The sequence below is a fragment of the Prunus avium genome, chromosome 4, assembly GCF_965620075.1.
Source record: "Prunus avium chromosome 4, drPruAviu1.hap1.1, whole genome shotgun sequence".
Classification (NCBI taxonomy): domain Eukaryota; kingdom Viridiplantae; phylum Streptophyta; class Magnoliopsida; order Rosales; family Rosaceae; genus Prunus; species Prunus avium.
The window spans coordinates 29,519,980-29,544,144 of record NC_142287.1 but is presented as its reverse complement, the minus strand read 5'-3'; the positions used below and the strand labels follow the sequence as shown (position 1 = coordinate 29,544,144).

The following is a 24,165-nucleotide window of genomic DNA, read 5'->3' as shown; positions in this document are numbered from 1 at the left end:
ACGATCCAAACAATCTATTTTTTAAGTCTATATTCATAGATCATCCTTGCAAAAAAAATTAGACAAATCGAAAACCAATTCGACATCCAATTGTGTCCTACAAAATCAATGAACACAGCGCTTTAAGAAAATACTAAAATTTCAAGAATCCAATTGAGTGGTCAAATGATATCGGATTCAAGTGATTTTTTGTAGAGATGATCTTTGAATGACTATCTAAAAAATAGATGGTTTGGATTAGTGGAATATAATGTGGAGTGGGGCCCCACAAGGGTGTCCCTCAATGAAAGCTCCCTATTCTTTTTATTATTGCATTAATTTGTTCCTTGAAAAACAAAAGGACACCAACAAACAACCCTTGAAAAACAAAAAGGACATTGACAACCATCGCACATTGGATGAGATGAAAAGAAAACATCACAGATTTGAAGGTACCTATTTAGAGCTTTCATAAGAGCCAGCTTTTTTGTGGTCTGAAGTTGAGCCTAATGCTGTTATTGCAGGGATCAATTCAACTTGGAAGCCAAGGCAGATCGTTGGAGGGAAGATCGATCGGCAGTTGAGACAATGGTGAAGATGCAGTAGTCTGCAGAGGGAGGAGAATGAGGAAGTTTTGCAAGCCTTGTTTAAGATTCATTCATTGATTATTAAGTCACTGGAGGAGAGATACTTAATTAATTCATGCTCCCACAATTTCTTCATGACAAGACCGAGACTAGAGTGGGGGCTCAAAGGGGAATTGCAACTAATGAACATATTTGCAAATTTGCTGTAAACGCTTTCGATTGCATAAATATTTACTTCTTTTATTACTGAAGTCATATTTGCAAGTGGAAAGCTCCGGAACTTCCTGAACAAACTTCACCAGAGCGTAGAAACTTATCATTTAGAAACTCAGACGGTATTGCAGAGACAGGCTAAAATTACTGAAGAACGAAAAACGCTTCGGTTATTCAATCGGTAAAGACTTGCACCATACAAGCAAAACAGAACACAAAGAATAGCTAATTAGACAACTCATACAAGTACTGTGCCAACAATGGCTCGAGAAGAATAGTGTGAAACAGGGCATGGCAACAGAGATCAACAAAATTACTCCCAAAGTTATTCATGCGAGAGACCTCACTGCTGCTGTTCCTGTGTGAACTCGTCTGGTTTTGCTTCCCCTCCGGCTGTTCCTTGTGATGCTGCCATGCCCATAACCTCGCCAGGAGGTGGGTGGTCAAATTTGCAGGTTGCACCATACTTGCATGTGCCAGTTTTCAGGTAATACACACAGATAGCAACACCCTGTAAAAAGTTCCAACCTTATTAATACTCTTACATGCCAGTTTTAAGGTAATACATAACGCCTAGATAGACTAAAGTTTTCAATGGAAAAGATAGGATATGGGTTAAATGCATCAGAAAATTCAATCACTTGTCAATGGAAAAAAGGATAGTTATATGTTTTACCATTGCTATTTTTTTCAATCCCTATTGCTCCAACAGTATAATCCCAACAAAGAATAACTCCATCATTCTATAGAGAAGGATTCATACCTCTCTCCTAGGTAGTCCAGCAAGAGTTAGCTTAACATTTTGTTGTTGAACTGGTTTTGTTGTTGACAGGGCCACTGCTGACCTATCAATTGGGTGATGGTATTTGCATTGTTCGCCAAACCTACATTCCCCCGTCTTCATATAGTACTACAACACGAAAAAATCACAACGCATAAACATGAGAGCTGTGGTCAAGGTTCCAATGATTCAGAAAAATGAGAAGGTATAATATTCCAGTAACAGTTCCTGGAAGAATTAATATTATGAGAATTAGAAGGTACTACATACTTTTTAAGATATTAACACTCAAATTCAATATTTTTCTCTTAGGATCTATCCATAGGCGTCTCAAAAACCATATGCATTTAAAATCACATTCATTTAAATAATGAAGAGGATGAAGAAGAATGCTAACATCGCATTCAATCTGTCCAAAGCGTTGAGGATACACAGTTTGGCCCCCTCCCACCTGCAACATGCAAAAAAATAACATGAGTCAAGTTTTAAGTAAACAATACCAAGATGAAGTTTTACAACTACGTATCATGGCCCACCCAGTGCGTCGGCATGTGTTTTTGTGTGTGTGGGCGTGCATGAGAGAGAGAGAGAGAGTTGAATTAGCTAACAGTTCAACATGGTAGAAAAGAAAAAGAGTAAGACAAAAGATAAGATACTATTTACCGTTGGCTGAGCCAAAGTTTGATAAATGGAGGCAGCTGGATTAATAACTCCTATGTTCAGACCTGCTGCCGGAGGGGCTACAATGGGATGGCTGATTGCACCAACTGGTGGATTGATTGCTGCACAAAAATCTAAGCAATGAAATTTGAAAAACTATTTGATAAATGACACTGAACACTGGAATCTTGAACATCAGAATCTTAAATATACCATATCTATCAGGATGATTGTAGCGGCAAGTGGCCCCATACTTGCAACTGATTTAGAAAACAAAAGCCATTTAAGAATTCTCAGTCATCTTTTACTTTTATCACAGTATAAATCAACAAAACTATACATATGCTGACCTTCCAGTTTTCAGGTAGAATGGACAATCGGGTTCACCCTGTTAGAAGCAAAAGATACATGATCATCAGAACTTTACGACATCAAAAAGCTGTTAAATCAAAAGAAGAAAGAATTAACTAAAAATCTGGACGTAATGCAAATAGAATAATAAAATGCTCATGTGTTGCTTCATCCTTACCGGTCTTACAGGAAGCTCCTTGGAGTTATATAATAGTGCAGGGCTGAATGAAACAGGAAGCTTCACACCAAATCCAGTTCCCTCCGGCTGAATAGTTGTCCCAGTTTCTCCAATTTTATTCTCTTGCTCGGCTGATGGTATCTGGATATCTTTTGGGTGATGAAATTTGCAGGTTGCACCAAACTTACATTGCCCCGTTTTCAAGTAGAACTGTTTAAAAATTATGAAATGGAATATAAGCAAATCGACATCATAGATAGATAGATAATGCACACCAAAAAAGTAATGGAAATATATCTTACAGCACATGGGGGCTCAGAAGGCCTCTCAGGTAAGGCAAAAACATCAGCATTTTCTGAAGCAACCTGAAACCAGAGTAGAACATCATATCATAATAAAATAGGGAATAGGTCCAGATGACAGTTAACTCTTGGAAAATCTGCATATCATTTGCACTTACAACAGCAGCCAGTTTTTCCTTCGGATGATTGAACTTGCACCTCATACCAAATTTGCATCTTTGAGTCTTTATAAAGTACTGCAACATTAAAGAGGAAAAAGAATCCATGTCCAGTTAAAGTGTTTAAAAGTATCATTTCTGCATAAAGAAAAAAAATATTGAATTGCTACTTACTGGACAATCTGGCTCTCCAGGTCTCTCAGGAAGGGATTCACTTGGAGCGACAAGTGGAACCTAATGAACCAATCATAAATTTCTGTTATGTTATAGCGATATACCTTCTGTCTGTTTATCAATTAATAAGCAAATAGACAATAGCACACAAACAGCTGCAATCTGTGATCAACAAATTCAATTTCTAAAATTAATAGATTCCTGATGAAGATGATACAAAAGGCAGAAAAGAGCAAATACTCTGCAGAGCAGCAGAATAACTTGCCACAAAAATGGAATCAAGCAATCATAAATTTATAGCATTTTTCACACACAAAACTCATGTTATTGAGCAAGTAGGTAATCATCAGATGGGACCGCTATTACACGGAATTTAAGGCAAGGTGTAAGCCAGGTTCAAATCATAAGCTAGATTAATATTTTCATCTTCTTTCAGTAACAGGAAAATGCAAAGTAATCAGATGAAAACCCTTTTTACATGATTCTAAGCAAAGTATAGGTACATGTCTACAACATGTCAGACATACTAACTGACTTGACTTCGAAAACGTTATGTCACCATCATCATGGTCAACAACTAGAAAACTGCCCACACACCTTCCAAACAATTCTTAATACATTCCTACAGCCTTCACAGTCACCAATAACCAACTATCTTTCAAACATATCAAGGTACAAGTATTCTCCTTCATTTGTTTACAGCTACAAGCAACCTAATCTCTTGATCTTTATCTTCAAGTCAGGTCCACAACAACATCAACAAGGTCTCCTCCAAAAGGAATCTCAAAACTCAGTAAGCCAATGATTTTTGCATAAAAGCATGCACTTGGGTATTGAAGAAACTCTTTCAATAATGATGGAGGTACTCCATGAGCAACCCTAGCATTGAAATAACACTTGCAAAAACATCTCAGACCATGGAAAAATATAGCCTGTGGTTCAAAAAGAAAAACACCCAACAACCAAGTCAAAAGCTCAAAACTACACTTAGCTATAGTTTATTTTCCAAGGGAAATTACCCTTAGCTACATTCTACTAGGTTTTCAAGATTCAAGAACTAGAACACTTCACTGAGAAATGATTCAGTGAACATTAATCAAATAATTCTACCAAAAACTCTGCTAAAAAACATGCTTGCAACAAAATTTCAACTTTTCAAACTGTGAAAGTTTTGCCTGACAAACCTTCCTTCACGATATACACAATCTAACGAAATGTATTCAACATAGCTTCAAAATGGCATAGTTATCACAATGCACAAACATGACAGACCAAGACTAAAGATACAACTCACAGGTGTATTGACAACGTAATTAGCCGACAATCTGTACCCTAATACCCCTCTTCCTATTCAGCAGTTCATGAGAGAACTAAATAACAGTCGTTAGTCTGTCCAAATATAGATAACTCGGGTTAATGAGATGATAATAAGATTAAAAATTAAGAAGTAAGAAAGAGAAAGTCAGAAATAATAAGTTCCCCAACAACTGACTTCAGAACAAATCAGCCTTGCTGCTTTATCTTTCCCACATAACCAGATTCTCTACAGAAGATTCAGCAGGTAGGCAGACTAAAGAATATATGAAACAGTAAAATTTTAAAGAAAAAGTTGTATTATAATGCAGACTACCAAGCTTTAAAAAACATAAGAAATAAGCAAATAAGTCTTACTATAATATTGTATCTGCACATCCAAGGAACAATCATACAACATAGCAATGACAAATAGCTTATAGGATATGATCAATTCACTGATAAATTTAAATGACTTTATTTTATATCAGAATTTAAGAAGTTATTATACTAAATAATAATTTCGTATGTAAAATTACGATAAAATACCATTATAGGCATGTAATATAACTTTAAACAGTCACCTCTTTCCAATCTGGAATTCCACCCTCAGGAACCCAAATAGGATGGTCAAACTTGCAGAGCTCTCCAAATTTACAGGTTCTTGTGAGCATATAGTGGGCACAATCCTTCTCTCCTGGCCTCTGTGGATAAATAGGCAAATTGCTTGCACTCTCATATCTAGGGCGCTTGGCTAACGCAGAATACCAAGCTTCTTGCCCAATCGTATTATACGCACCCATAAAACTCTGATGGTAGAGTGCTAATGTACGTAGTAGACACATATATACAAGAAAACCAGAGGAAACATATAGGTTACCATATAAGTATAGCTTAAATAGTAATTTTGTGTAAGAACGTACATATATAAGAAACACAAATATAAATTTTCTTGTGCTTCTATTTTTGTAAATATATGGACCTAAATGCCAATACAAAAACACTAAACTACTGGACATTAAGCAGTTTATTAGAAATATAACAAATACAGTACCCAGCTGAACCATATAGTAGATAAAGTTAATTAACTAAATCTGTCATGATATTATTAAAAAAAGTTTCAACTTTCCTTCTCTAAGGTGAAATCTGGCGTAAACTGACTTGATGAAAGTAAGATTGAAATCCTAATCAGTTTCAAACATTACTAATTAAAGCAAAAAAGCATATTCATACTTGCTGATAAGCAAATTAAAAAGCACACATAGAATCAGAAATACACTTGCATACAAGATTAACACAGAAATAAGCTTAAATTAGCAATGTATGCATGCATCAAAGGCAGCAAGTGCATGCATTCCCACTCTTTGATCTCTATGATACTGCGATTAGAAACTTCCAGTAAACGTTTGTATTAAAGCAATGAACTTTAATCATAATCATAATCATACTCAAGATTCTCACTTTCTTATCAAACAAACAATAAACAATTACATCAGAACAAAAATTCGAGTTAAAATGTGAAAATAATTGGAGCCCCCAGTAACAAACAGAAAGCGGAAGTAGAGTGATAGAGAGCAGAAGGTGAGGAACCTTCAGAGGGGCGTTTGACGCCGGGAACGCCGGGCTCGACATCGGGAGCTGGCCATGAAGACTGGGACATCAAATGCGATGTCGCCAGATACATAGAACTACTTCGGCTATGGTGGTTGGTGGCGGAGGCGAAAGGGTCCGACCCGGAAAGGTACCGGAGGGTTGGGTCGGTTAGGGCACGTGAGGTGTAGAGGCTGGATAGGCCGGCAGTGGCGGCGGCAGCAGCAGCAGCAGCAGCTGATTGTGCGGTGCCGTAGCCGTAGAGATGGCTCGACATTGATTGTTATGAGATGTAAATCCCAAATTTATTTGCAGATACAGCAGCTGCCCTAGAAACTGTGAAATTCAGATTCTCCACATGTCCCATTTCGATTTTTTTTTCACTGTTGGATTTTTGGGGGTGAGTGGACTGTTGTGGGTAATTTTATTTCAAACAGAACAATTTTACTTCTTGTACTTTTATTTGAACAATTTTTCACTTCGGAATTTTCTTTTAAATGGTAGAGAATTGAAATAGGTCTAAGTTGGTAATCGTTGATGTGAGACCAAGGAAAAGATTGAGCCATTGTGGTCGTTTGGAGGTGTCACCGCCACTTTTTGTGTGATGTTGTGGAGTGGGAGATGGTTGTAATGTACCATGTGTGATTGAAGTATATTGAAGTAATGTACCATAAGTTTTTCATAAAATGAGTGATATTTAAAAGGCTAAAATCTCAACAACAACAAAATATCAAATACACTTATAATTAAAATAATACTAATTAATTTATAAAAAAAAAAAAAAAAAAACATTACAAACAAATAAAATAGTAAAGCCTCTTTGAGTCATTTAATAGAACCTCTCAAAGAGATTTGTTGGTGAGAAAAAGTGCAGATGCAGCTCATTGCGTCTTTGTATCTACATCACTACTAACGAGCTATATTTAATAGAACCTTTCAAAGAGATTTGTTGGTGAGAAAAAGTACAGATGCATTTGAGAGGTTTGTTGGTGAGAAAAAGTACAGATGCAGCTCATTGCGTCTTTGTGTCTACATCACTACTAACGAGCTATATTTAATAGAACCTCTCAAAGAGATTTGTTGGTGAGAAAAAGTACAGATGCAGCTCATTGCGTCTCTGTGTCTACATCACTACTAACGAGTTATATTTTCTTTTTAAAGTGGTAATATGCATGGATACACTCTTTTAAAAATTTCACATATGAAGCACATGCAATGCTTTGAAATGAAAAAAATAAATTAAGTTAGTTTTATATGTGACGAATTATCGCAGTATTTTGTTTCTTTAATTTTCTTCTTAGAATGACATTAAATTTCCCCTAAATTGTGACGTCGATTGTTCTTAATTTACCTAGGGACGTCGATTGTTCTTAATTTATTGAGCTAAAGGGGAAAACATATAGGGCATACCGTAAAAAGTTCAACAAAGAAAAGCAAGAAAACGTAAGTCCAACCCATACAAGGGCTTACGTTTTTCAACTGTATCATACCATACTTGCATGAGATAAATGGGTGCTACAGGAGTACTCATTTAAACCAGCCACTCCGACCACGAGGTCTAGGTTTTAAGTTAAACCCTAGAGCTTGGACTATAAACAGAAGATCTTGAAGCTCATAGGTTCTTAGAGTTTCAAACTTACCACGAGGTCTAGGTTTTAAGTTAAACCCTAGAGCTTGGACTATGAACAGAAAATCTTGAAGCTCATAGGTTCTTAGAGTTTCAAACTTACCACGAGGTCTAGGTTTTAACTTAAAACTAGAGCTTGGACTATGAAAAGAAGATCTTGAAGCTCATAGGTTCTTAGAGTTTCAAACTTACCACGAGGTCTAGGTTTTAAGTTAAAACCTAGAGCTTGGACTATGAACAGAAGATCTTGAAGCTCTAAGAATAGGTTATTAGAGTTTCAAACTTACCACGAGGTCTAGGTTTTAATTTAAACCCTAGAGCTTGGACTATGAACAGAAGATCTTGAAGCTCATAGGTTCTTAAAAGTTTCAAATTTACCACGAAGTCTAGGTTTTAACTTAAAAACTAGAGCTTGGACTATGAACATAAGATCTTGAAGCTCATAGGTTCTTAGAGTTTCAAACTTAGGATTTCAAATGTGGCTGTGGCGAAACCATGTCCCACATGTAGTGGAGAATCCAGAAATTTTCATTTTTGAGGTCAATGTGTAAAAAATTCTATACAAAATAGACCCATCAAAATAAAACGATAATATTTTAATTCATAATATGGAACGGTGGAAACTAATTACATAATATGGAGACACATAATTAACCAAAACTCCAGCACCATACATGCTGATCAAAACACACTTAATTAACCCTAGGCTATATAATTAACACACATACACACAAGCTGCCTAATTAAGCTATTAATTATAATTAGCCACTGCCGGTGACACCAAGATCTTGCTTATTTGGGTCTTTCCCGGCGCCAAAGACAGGGCCACCTTTGCCAGCAGCATCCTCGACCTTGTCTTGGAGCTTGTCAATCTGAAGGCCACCTTGGTCCTGTTGGGATTTCAGGTCTGCCTTGCTTTTGTTCTCTCCTCCCGGAATTGACTTGTACGTTGTTGCCGTCCGTGACCCCGGCGGCTGAGCTCCTTGTGCTCCTGACATTTTCAACTTTGATGATCAAATTTTACTTTTAACTTTTTAGCTCTGATGATTTGCAACCAGGGATATGATCAAATTTTATTATACATAATATATATAGCCTTTGAGATTCTTGTAGTCGGTCGAGTCTACTGTTTGTTTCAGCTGATGAAGCCTCAATTGCCTGTTTCAATGACACCTGTACTCACCGGTGAGGCTACGTGGCATCCATACATAGCCAGCAGTTAGCCTACGGCTCCATACGTGTCTCATGCAAACGCTTTGCAGCCACGCCTTTAACAAGATAAGATGAAGAGTCATAATCTAAACATCAAACAGTTACGGATATACTGTTACATAGCAGAACAAGACAAAGAGAGTGCGATGAAGTGTTATATTAACGTTTATTATAACACGTGAATTAATAACATTACGTCACAGTGTCTCTTGGAATAAAAAGTTTCTCAGTAACATATAAGCTTAATATATTTTCAACACTCCCCTGTTCAATAAGTATACTCTGAGATGAGACTGCAATTTATAAAGAAGAAAAAAGAATGTCGACTCAACTCAACTGAATTGATGCTTCCTTTTCCTTTTTCTTAAGTGTGCTTGTTTTGTGCTTCGGCACATCTTGCCACTTCCAATTTCTATCCATAAGTCAAGTTCTATAAGGAGATCTCATCTCTTAAGCTATAACTATTTCAAGCCTAAGAGCCTAGTAGCCTACATCAACAACAATAAATTTAGGATACAAAATTTGAGCCACAAGTATGAGCGCATTTGATATCACATTATGGTGTACATAGCCAAGCTTACTAAGAAACCCAACAAAGCACCGGCTGTGACTTCAACTTCAGTGTGGCCAATCGATTCTTTCAACAGAGTTGAACGATTGCCAGCTCTTTCTAAACCTTGCTCGGCATCAGTTCCTAAGCCAGAAGACATCTGTGTGTCAGTAGTTTGCCTCATTTTGTTATCTGAGAGAGACACTAAAGGGCCGTTTGTTGGTTTTGATGAGAAAGAATTTGCTTCCTCAGACAACAGAGACCTAAAGCTATCCGACTTTAACGACGAAGACGATGATGTTTTCGGTTTAGGGTTAATTCCACCTCTGTCCTTGGTGGGAACTGCGTTCATCCTTGTACTTTCAGGCAGTGTTTTGTTCAGTACTTTTGCATGATTGCCAACTTCTCTTCTCACGCCCTGAAAAAGTAGAGATTTGCCTTCAGATTTTGGTTCAGACCCACGTAAGCAAATACAAATTTGAACACATTGTCATCAGTAATTTACAATGTGAATACAGTAGCAAAAGTCGTACTATATACGTTGTGCCCGGTGTTGATATCTGAAACTAGCAAAAACTTGATTAAATTGATGATGATCCCATCAAGAAGAAACCTCTAGCAACTACATTTAGAAAAGGAAGGCGGGGTATGAATTTCAAAAGCACAAAACTTCTCACTATTCTTCAATCCACCATCAATAGTAGAAGAAGAAGAAGAAGAAGAATGCCAATTTTTTCTACTAATCTCACAAGGGATCCTTTCATATTTTATGTGGGAAACAAACAAGTAAATTTATTATTATTTTTTATAGGAAACATGCAGATATATATAAAAGGGTACAATCAATGTGGACCAGCAGTCCACAAAACTCAGAAACTAACCACAGCCTCAAAGAAAACCTCCAAACTCAAAACAACAGAAAACAAGCCACCAAAAGCAAGGGAATAAAGTATTATTAACTGTTATTGCTTAGTAATCTAAAGCTCTCCTTCCTGTAATGACGAAGATGGAATTTTGAGATTTCATGAAGAATTTGAAGTTGAATGTATAAAATCTATCACTACTAGTATGATCTCACATTGATATTTCCGAAATAATTATTTGTATTACAAAGCACGCAATACTATCTGATAAGAAAGTAATCTCCATCAGAATGCTTTTCAATGCAGCAGTGTTGTACACTTTTGCAATATATCAAACACAAATCATCTCAATAGCACCAAATAACTGCTACAATGTAACCCAGAAAACAATTTCTGCCACATTATGAGTGCAGCACTAGGCAACAACTATGGGGACTGGAAAAGGTAGTGAAGAATGGGAGACATTAATATCAATTGGCTGTAGTAACTATAATTACACCTGCAGACATGCTACACCCTAGAGCACATATAAGCAAAGCTTAAGCTGAACTAGCGGAAAACTCTAGTCTGATTTAGTCAACTCAAATGAACTTGAAGAACCACTTCTAGCTCAGACTGGTGTGAAGTTTCAATTATAGTGAGTGGCACCAGAAGTGTAGCACTGTAAGCCTATATTCATATCTCCACATCCTTTTGGCAGTATAAATTTAGTCAGCAGAGGAAAAGTTTAAAATGATCAAATATCAACCAAAACAAAAATCCTGTATCACGTTCTGTAACCTTTATATTACTCCTGTAGAAGCCACCATGGTCAACGAGTACAGAGTTGCACCTCATTCTTCTTTAATAAGACCTTATGAAACAAAAGGTTGGAGTTCAACTATTGGTACTCTTGAACCAAAAATCATGACAAGAAAGCAATCCCAATGTAAGTTTTCATTATTCAAAATATAAAAACTGAAGAAATTCATAGTATCAAGGGACAGATGTGAAAAGACATAATTAGAGGTTTGAAACTGTAAAGAACATTTATACCTGGGCGTCATACATCACAAGACCTGCATAAACAACCGTAAGGCCAAATATTGAATCCGAAAGGCCCCTGGAACGAAATAATACAGTTATAAGTAAGAGACCAGTCAAAGTTAGTCAATTTTAAATTTAACTTAATTTCCAGATATTCAGCAATACATGAACAGAGGTGTTTGTATAAATGCAGGAGGAAGAAAACGAGTGGTGCATACCTTTCAAGGCCAAGGGTTGTTGCAGTAGCCACCACTGCCTATCCACGGAGAAAATGGTAATAAAAGCAATTTCAGGGTCAGCTAATTAGTATTCAACATCACTGAGTATGATGAATTAACTTAAATCATATATTCTGACTGGTAATCTTACAGAGGAATGGGTAGAAGGGAAGCCCCCGGCCTGAACGATTGCCTTGAAATCAAAGTCTTTCCCATACAAAATTACAGAAGTGACAGGCTTGGTGAGCTGCCCAATTGCCGCAGAAACGCCAGCAGCAATCAGCACCTTTCCAAAATAAACAAAACAGAACAAACAGATCACCAAAATTTCATCTCAGCAACCAACTATAGCATCAAAACCATCCAAAACAATGAAGCAATTCAGAAAATTTGAAGCAGGGAATGAAAACGCAAGAAACTTTAGAGATATCCGGAATTAGTTTTGACCTTGTTATGGGCAAGTTGAGTGATTTCCTCTAGCAACTGAGCTCTGAGGCAAGTGGGTGAGGAGGCCTTTGGCTTTCTGAGGCAGATAGGTCCTTTAAAAACAAGGTTGTGGTGCTTTCCGGAGTAAGAGAAAGCCCAAGAATTGTGAAGCGCAGTGGAACTGGAAATGCTCCAAAACTGGAGCAACATGGTCTTTCACTCTCAAAACACACCAGTCTCTGACTTCTCTCTGTATCTGTTTTTCTCCTGTCCATGTGGATAGCTTCATTCCTCATTGGTAGTGTGGCCCATATCCGAGGAGCCAAAAAAGGGACATCAATACGCCGCCGTTTAATAGTTTTACAGAGTTCCAAGCCTTTTTTAACTTTTGGAACAGGGACATGGTAAAACTTAAAACCCTACACATCACCCCCAAGCGGAGAGGATCTATCTAGAGAACGCCATCTCCCTCAATTTAACCAAAAAAGGGAGCAAAATTTCATACCCAAAACCCAACTGGCAGAACCTGGACCCGGTTAACGGAACCGCCGCACAAACCAGCATCCACAAATGACCCTTCCTTGGAATTCGTATCTTTAGAGGCCATAGCCAATTCAATCCCAGCAAACAACAAACGCACCCCAATAATCCCAATTGGGAACTGATTCAAATACTCTCAAAATTATTCTCAAACACCAAAGCAAGACCCATCTTCCTAATCCCCGAAAATACAGCAAGCCAATGTGTTGATGGATTTTCATTTGTAGTACGTGTTTGTGTTTGTGTTTGATGGGGTTTCACTTGATTTCGGAGCGAGCTTTTTCCCAACATTGCAAAGCGTACCCATAAGCAAATAGCGTGAAAAATGCAACCATTGAAACAATGACACAATGAATCTCCTACCTCCTATGCTTCGACCCATCTCCTACTTCACTCCCAAACCCCCATGGCGTCGCTGTTTCAACACCTGTTCAGAGGCGACTGTTACTGCCAATGAGGTCCTCACCATCCTTGAAACAGTCAACCATATGGAGAGTGCCTTGGAACCCGTAGTCCCCAAACTCTCCAGTGAGATAGTGAGCTATGTGATCCGAGAACAGACAAACCCACGATTGGTTTTCCGGTTCTTCATTTGGGCAACCAAAAGGATGAGGCTTTGCAGCCGAATGTCTCAGAGTTCGGTCATTGACATGCTTGTCAGGGACGATGCCTTTGAACTCTATTGGAGAACACTTGAACAACTGAGAGACTGCGGGCTTCCAATTGGTTCTGCTGCCTTTGCTGTGCTGATCAATGGTTATGCCAAATTGGACATGGCTGAAAAGGCTGTGGAGACATTTGGCCGGATGAAAGATTTCGATTGTAAGCCTAATGCCTTTACTTACAATGCGATACTTTATGTTATGGTGCGAAAAGAACTGTTTTTGCTAGCTTTAGCTATATATAACCAGATGTTGAAGTCAAATCATAGTCCCAGTAGAAATACTTATGGCATTTTGATTAATGGGTTCTGCAAAACGAGGAAAACTCAGGACGCGCTTCAAATGTTTGATGAAATGACCCAGAGAGGTATTGCTCCCAATACCATAACTTGTACTATTGTTGTTTCTGGCTTGTGCCAGGCAAAGAGGACCCATGAAGCGTATACATTGGTTGAAATGATGAAGGCAAGTGGGTGTCCTCCTGATTTGATTACTTACAATGCTTTACTTGATGGGTATTGTAAATCAGGCAGCATTGGTGAAGCTTATGCGCTCTTGAGATCATTTGAGAGGGATGGTTATGTTCTCGGACTCAGTGGATATACTTGCTTGATTCATGGTTTATTTATAGCTGGGAGATTTGATGAAGCGCATGGGTGGTATAGCAAAATGATCAAGAAGGGCATCAAACCTGACATTGTCCTGTGTACGATAATAATTCGGGGGTTATCAGATGCTGGCAGGGTTAAGGATGCTTTGAACTTCTTGAACGAGATGAATGAGAGAGGTTTGGTTCCGGATGCCTACTGTTATAATGCTGTCATTAAAGGGTTCTGTGATTTGGGTCTTTTGGATGAAGCTCGGTCTCTTCATCTTGATATTTCAAAGCTAGATTGCTTCCCTAATGCCTGCACTTACACCATTCTCATATGTGGTATGTGCAAGAATGGGCTGGTAGGGGAGGCACAACAAATATTCAATGAGATGGAGAAGCTTGGATGTGTCCCTTCTGTTGTGACCTTCAATGCTCTTATTGATGGACTTTGTAAGGCTTCTAAGCTTGAGGAAGCGCACTTATTATTTTACAAGATGGAGATAGGAAGAAATCCTTCATTATTTCTTCGTCTTTCTCAAGGTAGTAATCGGATTACTGACAGTGCCAGTCTTCAAACGGAGGTAGAGCAATTGTGTGAGTCAGGATTGATTCTTAGGGCCTACAAACTTCTGACGCAGCTAGCTGACAGTGGGGTCACACCTGACATCATCACTTACAACATTCTAATCAATGGGTTTTGCAAGGCTGGTAACATAAATGGTGCTTTTAAGCTCTTCAAGGATATGCAACTGAAAGGGCTCTCACCAGATTCGGTTACATATGGGACACTTATAGATGGACTGCAAAGGGTTGATAGAGAAGAGGATGCCTTTGTGGTCTTTGATCAAATGGTGAAGCATGGATGCGTGCCTAGCTCTGCAGTTTATAAATCACTGATGACTTGGTCTTGCAGGAAAAAGAAGGTTTCTTTAGCTTTTAGTCTTTGGTTGAAGTATCTAAGCAACCTTTCTCGGAGAGAAGAGGAAAAAATCAGAGCAATAGAAGAAGACTTTAAGGAAGGGAAAACTGAGAAGGCAATCAGAGGTTTACTTGAAATGGATGTAAACTTCAAAGACTTTGATTTAGAACCATGCACCATTTTGCTAATTGGTTTGTGTCAGGTGAGAAGAGTACATGAAGCTTTGAGAATATTTTCTGTTCTTGACGAGTACAAAGTCATTGTCACTCCACCAAGTTGTGTACACTTGATCAATGGTCTCTGCAAAGAAGGGAACTTGGACCTGGCGATAGGTGTCTTCATATATACTCTGGAGAAGGGTTTCATGTTAATGCCTGAAATATGCAACCAGCTGCTCAAGTGTCTTCTTCGTTCCCAAGACAAAAAAGATCACGCCCTTGATCTCATTAGTAGGATGAGATCTTTTGGATATGATCTTGATTTTTATCTGCACCAAACTACAAAATTTCTTCTAGAATGCCACATGAACTAAAGGGAAATGGAAAACGTGCCCCTTGGAAAACGTGTCCTGAACCTGCAATTACTACTACTTGGGATTTGATTCTTGCTAGCAAGGTAACTTCTCTCTTCCTGTTTCTCACTTCATTTGATATGATGGTTAAATTATTTTATGATTTTAATTTGTGTATTCTTTTGTCTGTTTTTTGTTCTACATGTTGTGTTTTGTTTCTTTGTTATGATTAGCATTGTTTTGGAGGCTTGAAATTTGGTATTTGTTCTGTATATGCAAGAAAAACATTAGAACTGAAAAAAAAAGCTTGGGGTGTTGTTTCATTGTAGCTCGTATTTGTGGAGAAAAGGGTAAAACTACAAATCTACAAGCAAATAAATTACAAGCATTTATCATGTTTTTATATATATATTTTCTTCCTTATGTGGCACATTGATCATAGCTTGCGAGCCTGGCACATTTGATTGATGTGTATACTCATTAGTAGTTAAGCTTCCACCAAGCACGTTATTCATGAAAAAAAAGGCTTATTCAGTTTTTATTTTTTTCCTTCCTACTATCTCATAGTCTAATGTGTGTGATTATCTATTTGCAGATATGTCTGTGTTTGGGGAGGACCGCATGTTTCACCTGTTTAACCCAAATTGTGACAAGCCTGTGGACTTGGTGAGAAAGGTATCTTCTTTCATAAATCAGGGCGAGAAGGCATGTGTTGAGAGAGTTTGGAATTTCAAATGAAATCTTAATAAGATGCAGTTATTTGGTTATATGATAAATGGGTCTGTAATATCTGTGATTTCTCCATCCTGGTCTACCATTGATTTTTCTACCCTTTGCACAACAATAATATTCTGTGTTTTTTTTTGGGTTAAATATCGTTTTTTTTCCTTCTTGTTAACAAGGAATTCAACAGAAGTGTGATAGGTTTTGCTTTGCTTCAATTATGTTGTTTTCTTATAAGTTTCTCCCCTGATATAAATGATAATAAGCTTCAGACACTTGGCTTTTGGATGATTAAATATGATTGATAGTTTTCTTTTCACGCAGCCCAAAAAAGCCAAGTCAATTTTTCACTTGTATTGGACCATTCTAAGGTTTCTCAGGAACTTGTATTATTTTTTTGTTGGGATAAAAAAAACTGAGCAAGTATATGTGCTGATAGTCATGCCATCAATAAGATTACCGCCGGGTATTCAGTTTTTCAGATCTAGACTTGAAGATAAGCCTGATAAATTGACTTCTTCTCAATGGTTCACTAAGATTGACGTCTCCCTTGACTTGGTATATCTGGTTATAACCTAGGGAGTTTATTTAATGCACGTCTGTATTGTCTGAAACCCATACTCTGCCAGCAAGTAAATCCTTCTTATTCCAGTTTATGCAATCATGGATTTTGCAAACCATTGCTTTCTTTATTTCGTTAAGTTTAAATTATGGATATGCATTATGCGTGGTTAAGTGGACAGATTGATGTTTTTAATTAAATATTTTATGTTAATTTCTCTCCATAGACATATTCTTGTACTAATTTTCTTTAATTGTCTTGCGTATCTCAGGTTGGCTCCTTGCTGACATGCTTCTCTTTCAAGTCACTCTTGTCACAGCCAAGTTCTTATTTGGGGTTCTTGCCAGGTAGGAAAGGTAAATTATAAGCTGCAACTTCCAAGTGGTTCAAAGTTGCATCCAGTTTTCCAATCTGTAATGCCTTACAAGGCATCTTTTCTCCTATACAATGTTTTGCCTACTACCAATACTGACGGGATCATACAAGAGCAGCCTGTTGTTATATTGGATATATGAAAGGTGAAGAAGAGCAATGGAGGAATTACTGAGGTCGGTCTTCAATGGAAGTTAATGCTGCTAAGGAAGATGCCACATGGGAGGAGTTCCTGGACTTTCCAGTCAGATTTCAAGCTTTTAATTCTATAGGAGCGGTAGGAATTTTTGCGGGGGGATAGATTAGCAAACAAGAGCCATTCCAGCAATCCTAGCTAGTTATCATGGATACCCAAGTCAGCAAGAAGTTTGGCAGGAAATCTGTTAACAGTTAGCTTTTGTAGTTAGGAGGGTGTCCGTTTTAGTAGAAGGAAGCCTAGCATGCAAACCAAGCTATAGGAGCTGGTAATTTTGCACTTTCTGGCATGCTTTGTGTGGTCAAGACTCAATATTGCTTTCTCTTAGTAATATTCTTTATGCCAGTCTCTGTTGTGGAGTCTTGGTAATAGGTTATAGCATATCATCTGACATATTACACAAATTTCTCTTCTATGTGATTAAAAGGTTGAGCAGTGGGTTACTCATTTTATAGAGGCTGTCACGACTCGTGGATCTTGGATCTTCTGTTTCTATTGTGGGTTCCATTTTTCTCAAAGGCTCCTGAGATATGGTGTAATAATCAGTTTAGCTGAAGCATATGCTTATGATAATTACTTGAGCAATATCTATGTACGTGATAAATGTAACAAGGACGAACTTTCTTATAGTGTTCTGAGCAGACAATGTTCAATGGATACTTACTGGTTACTGAGGAAATCAATTTAATTGCTGGCATTGACTTGGGAGATGCATCATCATCTGAGCTTATGTTTTTTCCTTGATTCAATTATGGTTGAAAGGCTCCTGCTGAAATTAAATTCTTTGCTATAAGCAAAATAAGAACAAAGAAAAAGGAAGTCAAATTCTTTGCATGTTCAGTCCGTGATTAACTTTAATTTGAATCATTTGAAAATTTATACAAGTTCTCAAAACAGAAGAAAATAAAAATCCCACACCATTATCTAAGGAGAATGTATTCAATTTAGATTTTAAATGATTTTAAAAGAGTTATTAAGTTGATGGAGTTTAATTGAATTTAATTGAATTTGACTGAATTCTACAAACTCCACATAGATTTTGACTAAATTCGTGTATAGATTTTAATTGAGTTTGTTAGAATTTTATTATTGATTTTAATGAAGTTTATAGCACTAAAAAACCAAAGGGTTTAGGGGTGATGACAATGGTGGTGATGGCAATGGCGATGGTGGTTTGTGGGTGATGGTAGAGGAGGTGGGGGTGGTAGTGGTGGTGTCAGTAGGAGTGAGGTGGTGGTGGCGGTGGTGGTGGTGGCAGCGGTGGTGATAGCCATTATAAGATGGTGGTAGTAGAAGTGGTGAAATCAAATCTTGAGAATAAAAATAATATATCTATCAAAATCTCTGGGAGGAAGCAAAGATTTTTCATGGCCTAAAATTATTCTATAATCAAACGAAATCCACCACTTTTTGTATTTCCTTTAAAATCAATGAATTTTTGAATACACCTAAACTTTTATGAAGTCTTTTAAAGTCGTGATTGAATATATCCAAATTTGAATGTAGTTTAAAATGTCTGAATTGAATACACCCAGAATTGTATAGACTCCTATAAAATTGTGATTGAATACACATGAACTTTTAAACTTTTTCAAATTCTTTTAAAATCTAAATTGAATACACCCCCTTAAAAGTGGGAACTTGTAATTCTAGTGGTTGTGATAAGAGCATTTACCATTCGAAATATCCGCTCATCTAATATCGCTTGATAAAAAGAAAAAATTTAAAATATAATTATTCACCCCTTTTAATAAAATTTTATTACATCCCAAAATTTTAAGTTTTTTTTTAATGGAACCCAAAAGCTTGAGTTCAAGTGGCAAAGGAAGTAGGTTTTAGGATCAAGTCTACATGTACTTAAAAAAAAAAAAACCTTTTAGTCAATGTGTGTGTGAGAAACTCCTTCCCTTCTTATGTAATTTAGAGACTATCGCATGTATTAAATTTTTTTTTTTTTCTGGACCGTATTATAAAGTTTTTTATTTTATGCGACCGTATTATAAAGTTACTTCTGCCGGTTCCCTAAATTTGTTTAGCTATGTGATATAATAACTGGGTCGGTCCCATTGCAATAATAAAATAAATTTTGTTTAGAACCAAAAGAAAAAAAATAAAAAGAAGAGAAGGTTAACGAGAGGCCTTTTGAACCGACCCGGTTTGTGTGGGCGGGGTTTACTGGTGGGGAAGTTGGTACTTCAGTAGGGTTTTAGGCTTTAGCAGAAAGAAGCTTAAGCTGTTCAGAGTAAGTCATTCAAAACCTCCGAGTCGGTGACTCAGACTGTATGAGCAAAAGAAAACCACGAAACCAAAGCTTTAAGCTTCAATGATGAATCCCAAGTAAGCTTTCTCTTTAATTTTGCTCGATTCTCTTCAATTTGAACTACATGAAGGCGTTGTTGCAATGAGTCTGAATCTTCCATGTGTATGTGGCTTTCGTCCATTAGACTGGGTTTTCCCAGAAAACGCATTCAACCCACACAAAACAATCACAATCATTTGATGTTCATCTATGGTGGTGCTAGTGTTGGTGGTTTCAAGTGGGCGTCTTCCCAAACGGCTCTTGCCCACTGGAACTCCTGTTCATCACCTTCTGATGAATCTGATGACAATTATGTTACTGTTTGCACCACAAACACCAACTCCAATAACTCCGATGCAACCCATTTCTTCTCTCAATTAGATACCTTTGGGGTTGTTAGCAACCTCAACAGTCTAAGAAACGAACCCAATTTGGCATTTTCCTTCTTCCACCAGTTGAAGGGAGATGGCTTCCAACACGATGTCTTCACCTATTCCGCGCTTATTAGAATTTTATGCTCGTGGGGTCTGTATAGGAAGCTGGATATTCTCTTCTTGGACCTTATTAAGAGCTCTAAAGACCTTGGATTTCAGTTTTCGGATTTGTTGGAAACCATTGCGGAGGGAATTGAGGCTTCCCCATCGATGGTTCGAGCTTATGATGCATTGCTCAAGTCTTTTGTCAGTTTGAACATGTTTGATGAGGCTATCGATGTTTTGTTTCAAACAAAAAGGCGTGGGTTTGTGCCGCATGTCTTTACTAGTAATTTTTTAATGAACCGCTTGATTGAGCGTGGTAAAGTGGATATGGCTGTGGCTATATACAAGCAGTTGAAACGGATTGGTTTGAGCCCTAATGATTACACCTACGCAATTGTCATCAAGGGACTTTGCAAGAAAGGCAGCTTGGAAGAGGCTGTGGACGTGTTTCAGGAGATGGAGAAAGCTGGGGTAACCCCTAGCGCCTTTGCCTACACAGCATATATTGAAGGACTTTGCACCAATCGTAAGTCGGATTTAGGATATCAAGTGCTCCAAGCATGCAATGGGGCAAATGTCCATATTGATGTCTATGCTTACAACACTGTCATTCGTGGGTTCTGTGATGAGATGAAATTTGATGAAGCTGAAGGCATCTTTCTTGATATGGAAAAGCGAGGGGTGGTCCCTGATTCTTATACATATGGTGCAATAATCTGTGGATACTGCAAGAATCGTTTTTTGTTAAAAGCTTTGACACTCCATAATGACATGGTGTCGAAGGGTATAAAAACAAATTGTGTGATTATTAGTTTTATTCTTCAGTGCATGTGTAAGATGGGCATGCCTTCTGAAGCTGTGGATTATTTCATAGAATATAAGAGCTTGGGGATCTATCTTGATGAGGTTTCCTACAATATCGCTGTGGATGCTTTGTGCAAGCTGGGGAAAGTGGACCAAGCCTTAGAATTGCTTGAAGAGATGAAGTGTAAGCATATGATCTTAGATATTATGCACTACACCACATTGATTAAAGGCTACTGTCATCAGGGGAATGTTGTTAATGCCGTAAATCTTTTGGAGGAAATGAAGGAAAAAGGTCTAAAGCCAGACATTACTACTTACAATGTACTTGCTGCTGGGTTTTCTAGAAATGGCTTGGGAGCTGAGGCACTTGACCTTTTGGATTATATGGAGTCACAGGGTTTTAAACCAGACTCTGTTACACACAACATGATAATTGAAAATTTATGTATAGGAGGAAAAGTCAAACAAGCTGAAGCATTTATAAAAAGTTTGGAATATAAGAGCGTTGATAACTATTCTGCCATGATCAGTGGGTACTGTGAAGCCAAGGATACAAGAAAAGCCTATGAACTTCTTATTAGGTTGGCAAAGGGAGGAACTTTAGTTAAAAAAGGTGTTTGCTTTAAGGTACTCAGTAACCTTTGTGTTGAAGGTGATAATGACAGAGCTATTTTATTGCTCGAGTCAATGTTGGCCTTAAATGTGGAACCTAGAAAAACTATGTACAACAAAGTCATAGCTTCTCTGTGCAAAGCTGGAGAGGTGAAAAAGGCCCATTGGTTTTTTGATTCTTTAGTTGAGAGAGGATTCACTCCTGATGTCATTAACTACACAATGTTGATAAATAGCTACTGCAGGGTGAATTGTTTGCGGGAAGCCCATGATCTCTTCTATGATATGAAAAAGAAAGGGATTCAACCTGATATCATCACTTACACAGTTTTGCTTGATAGTTATTCAAAAAGAAACCTAAGAAGGGTTCGCTCCCCTCTAGGCGCAAGTGGAGATAAGGAAGAAAGGATGAATGCTTTCACTCTTTGGACTGAGATGAAGGAAATGGAAATAAGACCTGATGTAATTTGTTATACTGTTTTGATAGACAGACAGTGTAAAACAGACAACCTTCAGGATGCTATTGCACTCTTTGATGAAATGACTAACAGAGGATTAGAACCTGATACAGTGACATACACAGCTCTTCTGTCTGGCTGTTGTAATAGGGGAGATGTGGATAAGGCTGTAACCCTTGTTAATGAGATGTCTTCTAAGGGAATACAGCCAGATACCCATACACTCTTGGTTCTACAACATGGAATCCTAAAAGCCAAGAAAGTGCAGTTTCGGAAGTAAGAATGCTGTTTGATTATCAGTGCCTGGATAGATGCATGAGCTGTGAATCTATGAAGCCCTTAATGGTATAGCATGGTAAATTTCCTATTCAATAATGTAGATAATTTGCATGGGCTTGCATAATGAACAGCTTTTGTTGTTCCCTTTTGATAGATTACAATTATTCCACGGCTGGAGACAGGGATATGCATACATCGAGCCCTCACCAGACCCCACATTGTCAGCTGCCTTGAGCACTGGGCCACTCGCCCCACCCCGAGCTGGATAGGTAGAGAGTTTTGTTTGCAGGTCACCTGGAAGTCAATCATGCCTAGGTAATCATACAGCTTTGCATTTGATTAATCTACACCGCGTAGGAGTTGCGAAGTTATCATATGCATAGTTTTAGTTTTATACATGACTCTCCTGTTTGCTTCTATAATATATGTGATCTGCCATTTAGCTAATCGTACAAGAGACTATTTTATTGGATTGTCTGTTATGTTTTTTTTTTTCTTTTTCTAGCTTGTCTTCTGCCTTCTTGTCATCCATTTAACTTTTGCTTTTGCAGATCGAACAGCTTTTCTTGTTTCATTTTGATAGATAACATTTGATTCCACCACTGGAGGGGTTATGCCTTGCTGAAAGTGACTTAGTGGTCAGGGAAACAGGGATATATAACATCTATCCCTCCCAGCCCCATTGGCAGGAGCCTTGTACACTGGGCCACCTTACCTGCTCCTAGCTGGATGAGAAGAAAGCTTTGTTGGCAGGTCACCTGGAAGTGAATCATGCGTAGGTATAATACACCTTTGCAAATGATTAATCTATATTGGATAAGAGTTGCAAAGTATTCATATACACAGTTCTAGTTTCATACATGGCTTGCATATTTGTTTTGGTAATATATATATGGCATTCGCTAATAGTGCACGAGAATTTTTTTTTTCATTGGTCCTTGTCATGATTTTTTTCTAGCTTGTTTTCTGCTTTCATCTCGTCCATCTAAAGCACTTGATTGCAGGACTATTATTATGCTTTGCAGTTTGTTTAGTAATTTAGCAAGACTTAAGGCTGTGTTTGGATGAGGGACTTTGAAATGATGGAATTTTGAAGTGAGGGGATTTCAAAATGATGGGATTTCAAGGTGAGGGACTTCAAAATGATGGGATTAGTGTTTTTTTTTTCCTTTTCTGATCCAGGGGAAGGGGAAAGTGGGAATTGAACTCTGGCCATGCGTGTGGGAGTAAGTGCTTTACAGGCATAAATTTTTTTTCCGTACAGTACTATCAGCATGTGCTCATTCTTTAGTGAATGGCAGATGATATTCTTTGTTCATTGCAGTGATTTATTCGCCTGATACTGTTCATTGTAGTCCCCAACTCATTGTTTGTGGTCTGTATTTTCTTTAACACGTCAAGATAGAAAAAAGGGAAAAAACCTGAGCTTTGAGGTGTACTTTTGCAGGTCAACTTCTGCATAAGCTATGTGCAGCAAGTCCTAGGATACATGGAATGCGCAAACTGTGGAGAAAGTTGCTACTTTTGTGCTGCTTTTTGTCTGGATTATGCTTTGCCCATTGGGTTGGCAACTTGCTTTGGATATGAATAAAAATATCATGATATGAAAGAAGAGGAGGAATTGCGATCACTGCCCCATGGCCGGGATTAATTTTGTGACTGGTCACTAGACGATGGCGATGCCAAGCTGCCTTATACTTGAAAGTTTGTAGAAGAGTATTTAAGGTATACCACCATTCATGGTTTACAAGTAGAACAGGTTATACTCCTTTTAATCTGCAATTAAACTGAAATTTGGAGATATCTCCTTTTAAAAACAGGTTATACTATAAATATCACATACCTTGTTATAAGCATGGTGATATTTCCAAATAATAAAACGGAGTGGTTCATGAGTGAAGTGGGCTTGTAAGATGCCCCAAACTTTGTCATTATACTAGTGTGACATTGGTACAATTGAAGA

General features: G+C 37.8%; 5 protein-coding genes across 11 annotated transcripts; 2 read left to right on the top strand and 3 right to left on the bottom strand.

Moving 5' to 3' along the window:
- Window positions 1–927: 927 nt before the first annotated feature.
- HUA1 (floral homeotic protein (HUA1)) lies at window positions 928–6,674 on the bottom strand. Of its 2 annotated transcripts, none has more exons than XM_021946700.2 (12): window positions 6,267–6,674; window positions 5,261–5,499; window positions 3,384–3,443; window positions 3,210–3,287; window positions 3,052–3,114; window positions 2,750–2,959; window positions 2,571–2,608; window positions 2,434–2,480; window positions 2,224–2,354; window positions 1,958–2,011; window positions 1,543–1,689; window positions 928–1,290 (listed from the first exon to the last, which is right to left on the bottom strand). In XM_021946700.2, exons 1-12 carry the CDS (start codon window positions 6,541–6,543, stop codon window positions 1,123–1,125), a joined length of 1,512 nt encoding a protein of 503 aa, XP_021802392.2. In that variant the 5' UTR covers window positions 6,544–6,674; the 3' UTR covers window positions 928–1,122. The 2 variants fall into 2 exon arrangements, with proteins under 2 accessions (XP_021802392.2, XP_021802393.2); XM_021946701.2 differs by having other exon boundaries at window positions 2,224–2,342; window positions 6,267–6,671.
- A 1,796-nt stretch (window positions 6,675–8,470) lies between these two features.
- LOC110746474 (seed maturation protein) lies at window positions 8,471–8,974 on the bottom strand. Its single transcript, XM_021946699.2, has one exon. It carries the CDS (start codon window positions 8,889–8,891, stop codon window positions 8,655–8,657), a length of 237 nt encoding a protein of 78 aa, XP_021802391.1. The 5' UTR covers window positions 8,892–8,974; the 3' UTR covers window positions 8,471–8,654.
- Window positions 8,975–9,404: 430 nt separating this feature from the next.
- Window positions 9,405–12,471, bottom strand: LOC110746473 (Acid phosphatase/vanadium-dependent haloperoxidase-related protein). Its single transcript, XM_021946698.2, has 5 exons — window positions 12,210–12,471; window positions 11,914–12,048; window positions 11,763–11,800; window positions 11,554–11,620; window positions 9,405–10,073 (listed from the first exon to the last, which is right to left on the bottom strand). Exons 1-5 carry the CDS (start codon window positions 12,396–12,398, stop codon window positions 9,657–9,659), a joined length of 846 nt encoding a protein of 281 aa, XP_021802390.1. The 5' UTR covers window positions 12,399–12,471; the 3' UTR covers window positions 9,405–9,656.
- A 145-nt stretch (window positions 12,472–12,616) lies between these two features.
- LOC110746472 (Pentatricopeptide repeat (PPR) superfamily protein) lies at window positions 12,617–17,991 on the top strand. Of its 2 annotated transcripts, none has more exons than XM_088251798.1 (3): window positions 12,617–15,519; window positions 16,011–16,081; window positions 16,972–17,991. In XM_088251798.1, exon 1 carries the CDS (start codon window positions 13,079–13,081, stop codon window positions 15,434–15,436), a length of 2,358 nt encoding a protein of 785 aa, XP_088107924.1. In that variant the 5' UTR covers window positions 12,617–13,078; the 3' UTR covers window positions 15,437–15,519; window positions 16,011–16,081; window positions 16,972–17,991. The 2 variants fall into 2 exon arrangements, with proteins under 2 accessions (XP_088107924.1, XP_021802389.2); XM_021946697.2 differs by having other exon boundaries at window positions 16,011–16,090.
- Window positions 17,992–19,418: 1,427 nt separating this feature from the next.
- LOC110746467 (uncharacterized) lies at window positions 19,419–24,102 on the top strand. Of its 5 annotated transcripts, none has more exons than XM_021946687.2 (5): window positions 19,420–22,268; window positions 22,357–22,517; window positions 22,754–22,981; window positions 23,207–23,329; window positions 23,650–24,102. In XM_021946687.2, exon 1 carries the CDS (start codon window positions 19,687–19,689, stop codon window positions 22,201–22,203), a length of 2,517 nt encoding a protein of 838 aa, XP_021802379.1. In that variant the 5' UTR covers window positions 19,420–19,686; the 3' UTR covers window positions 22,204–22,268; window positions 22,357–22,517; window positions 22,754–22,981; window positions 23,207–23,329; window positions 23,650–24,102. The 5 variants fall into 5 exon arrangements, with proteins under 5 accessions (XP_021802381.1, XP_021802379.1, XP_088107457.1 ...); XM_088251331.1 differs by having other exon boundaries at window positions 23,207–23,428; XM_021946689.2 differs by lacking the exon at window positions 23,207–23,329 and having other exon boundaries at window positions 19,419–22,278.
- Window positions 24,103–24,165: the final 63 nt, after the last annotated feature.

Bases quoted from the DNA above. Each gene is read 5' to 3' on its own strand.
- LOC110746467 (XM_021946689.2), top strand. From the start codon at position 19,687: ATGTGTATGTGGCTTTCGTCCATTAGACTGGGTTTTCCCAGAAAACGC.
- LOC110746472 (XM_088251798.1), top strand. From the start codon at position 13,079: ATGAATCTCCTACCTCCTATGCTTCGACCCATCTCCTACTTCACTCCC.
- LOC110746473 (XM_021946698.2), bottom strand. From the start codon at position 12,398: ATGTTGCTCCAGTTTTGGAGCATTTCCAGTTCCACTGCGCTTCACAAT. The intron at 12,049-12,209 runs GTCAAAACTAAT...TATTTTGGAAAG, and splicing joins CTCAACTTGCCCATAACAAG to GTGCTGATTGCTGCTGGCGT. The intron at 10,074-11,553 runs GTATAAATGTTC...CTACTTTTTCAG, and splicing joins TTGTGATGTATGACGCCCAG to GGCGTGAGAAGAGAAGTTGG.
- LOC110746474 (XM_021946699.2), bottom strand. From the start codon at position 8,891: ATGTCAGGAGCACAAGGAGCTCAGCCGCCGGGGTCACGGACGGCAACA.
- HUA1 (XM_021946700.2), bottom strand. From the start codon at position 6,543: ATGTCGAGCCATCTCTACGGCTACGGCACCGCACAATCAGCTGCTGCT. The intron at 3,444-5,260 runs GTGACTGTTTAA...TTGGTTCATTAG, and splicing joins GAATTCCAGATTGGAAAGAG to GTTCCACTTGTCGCTCCAAG. The intron at 2,012-2,223 runs GTAAATAGTATC...TGCATGTTGCAG, and splicing joins AAACTTTGGCTCAGCCAACG to GTGGGAGGGGGCCAAACTGT.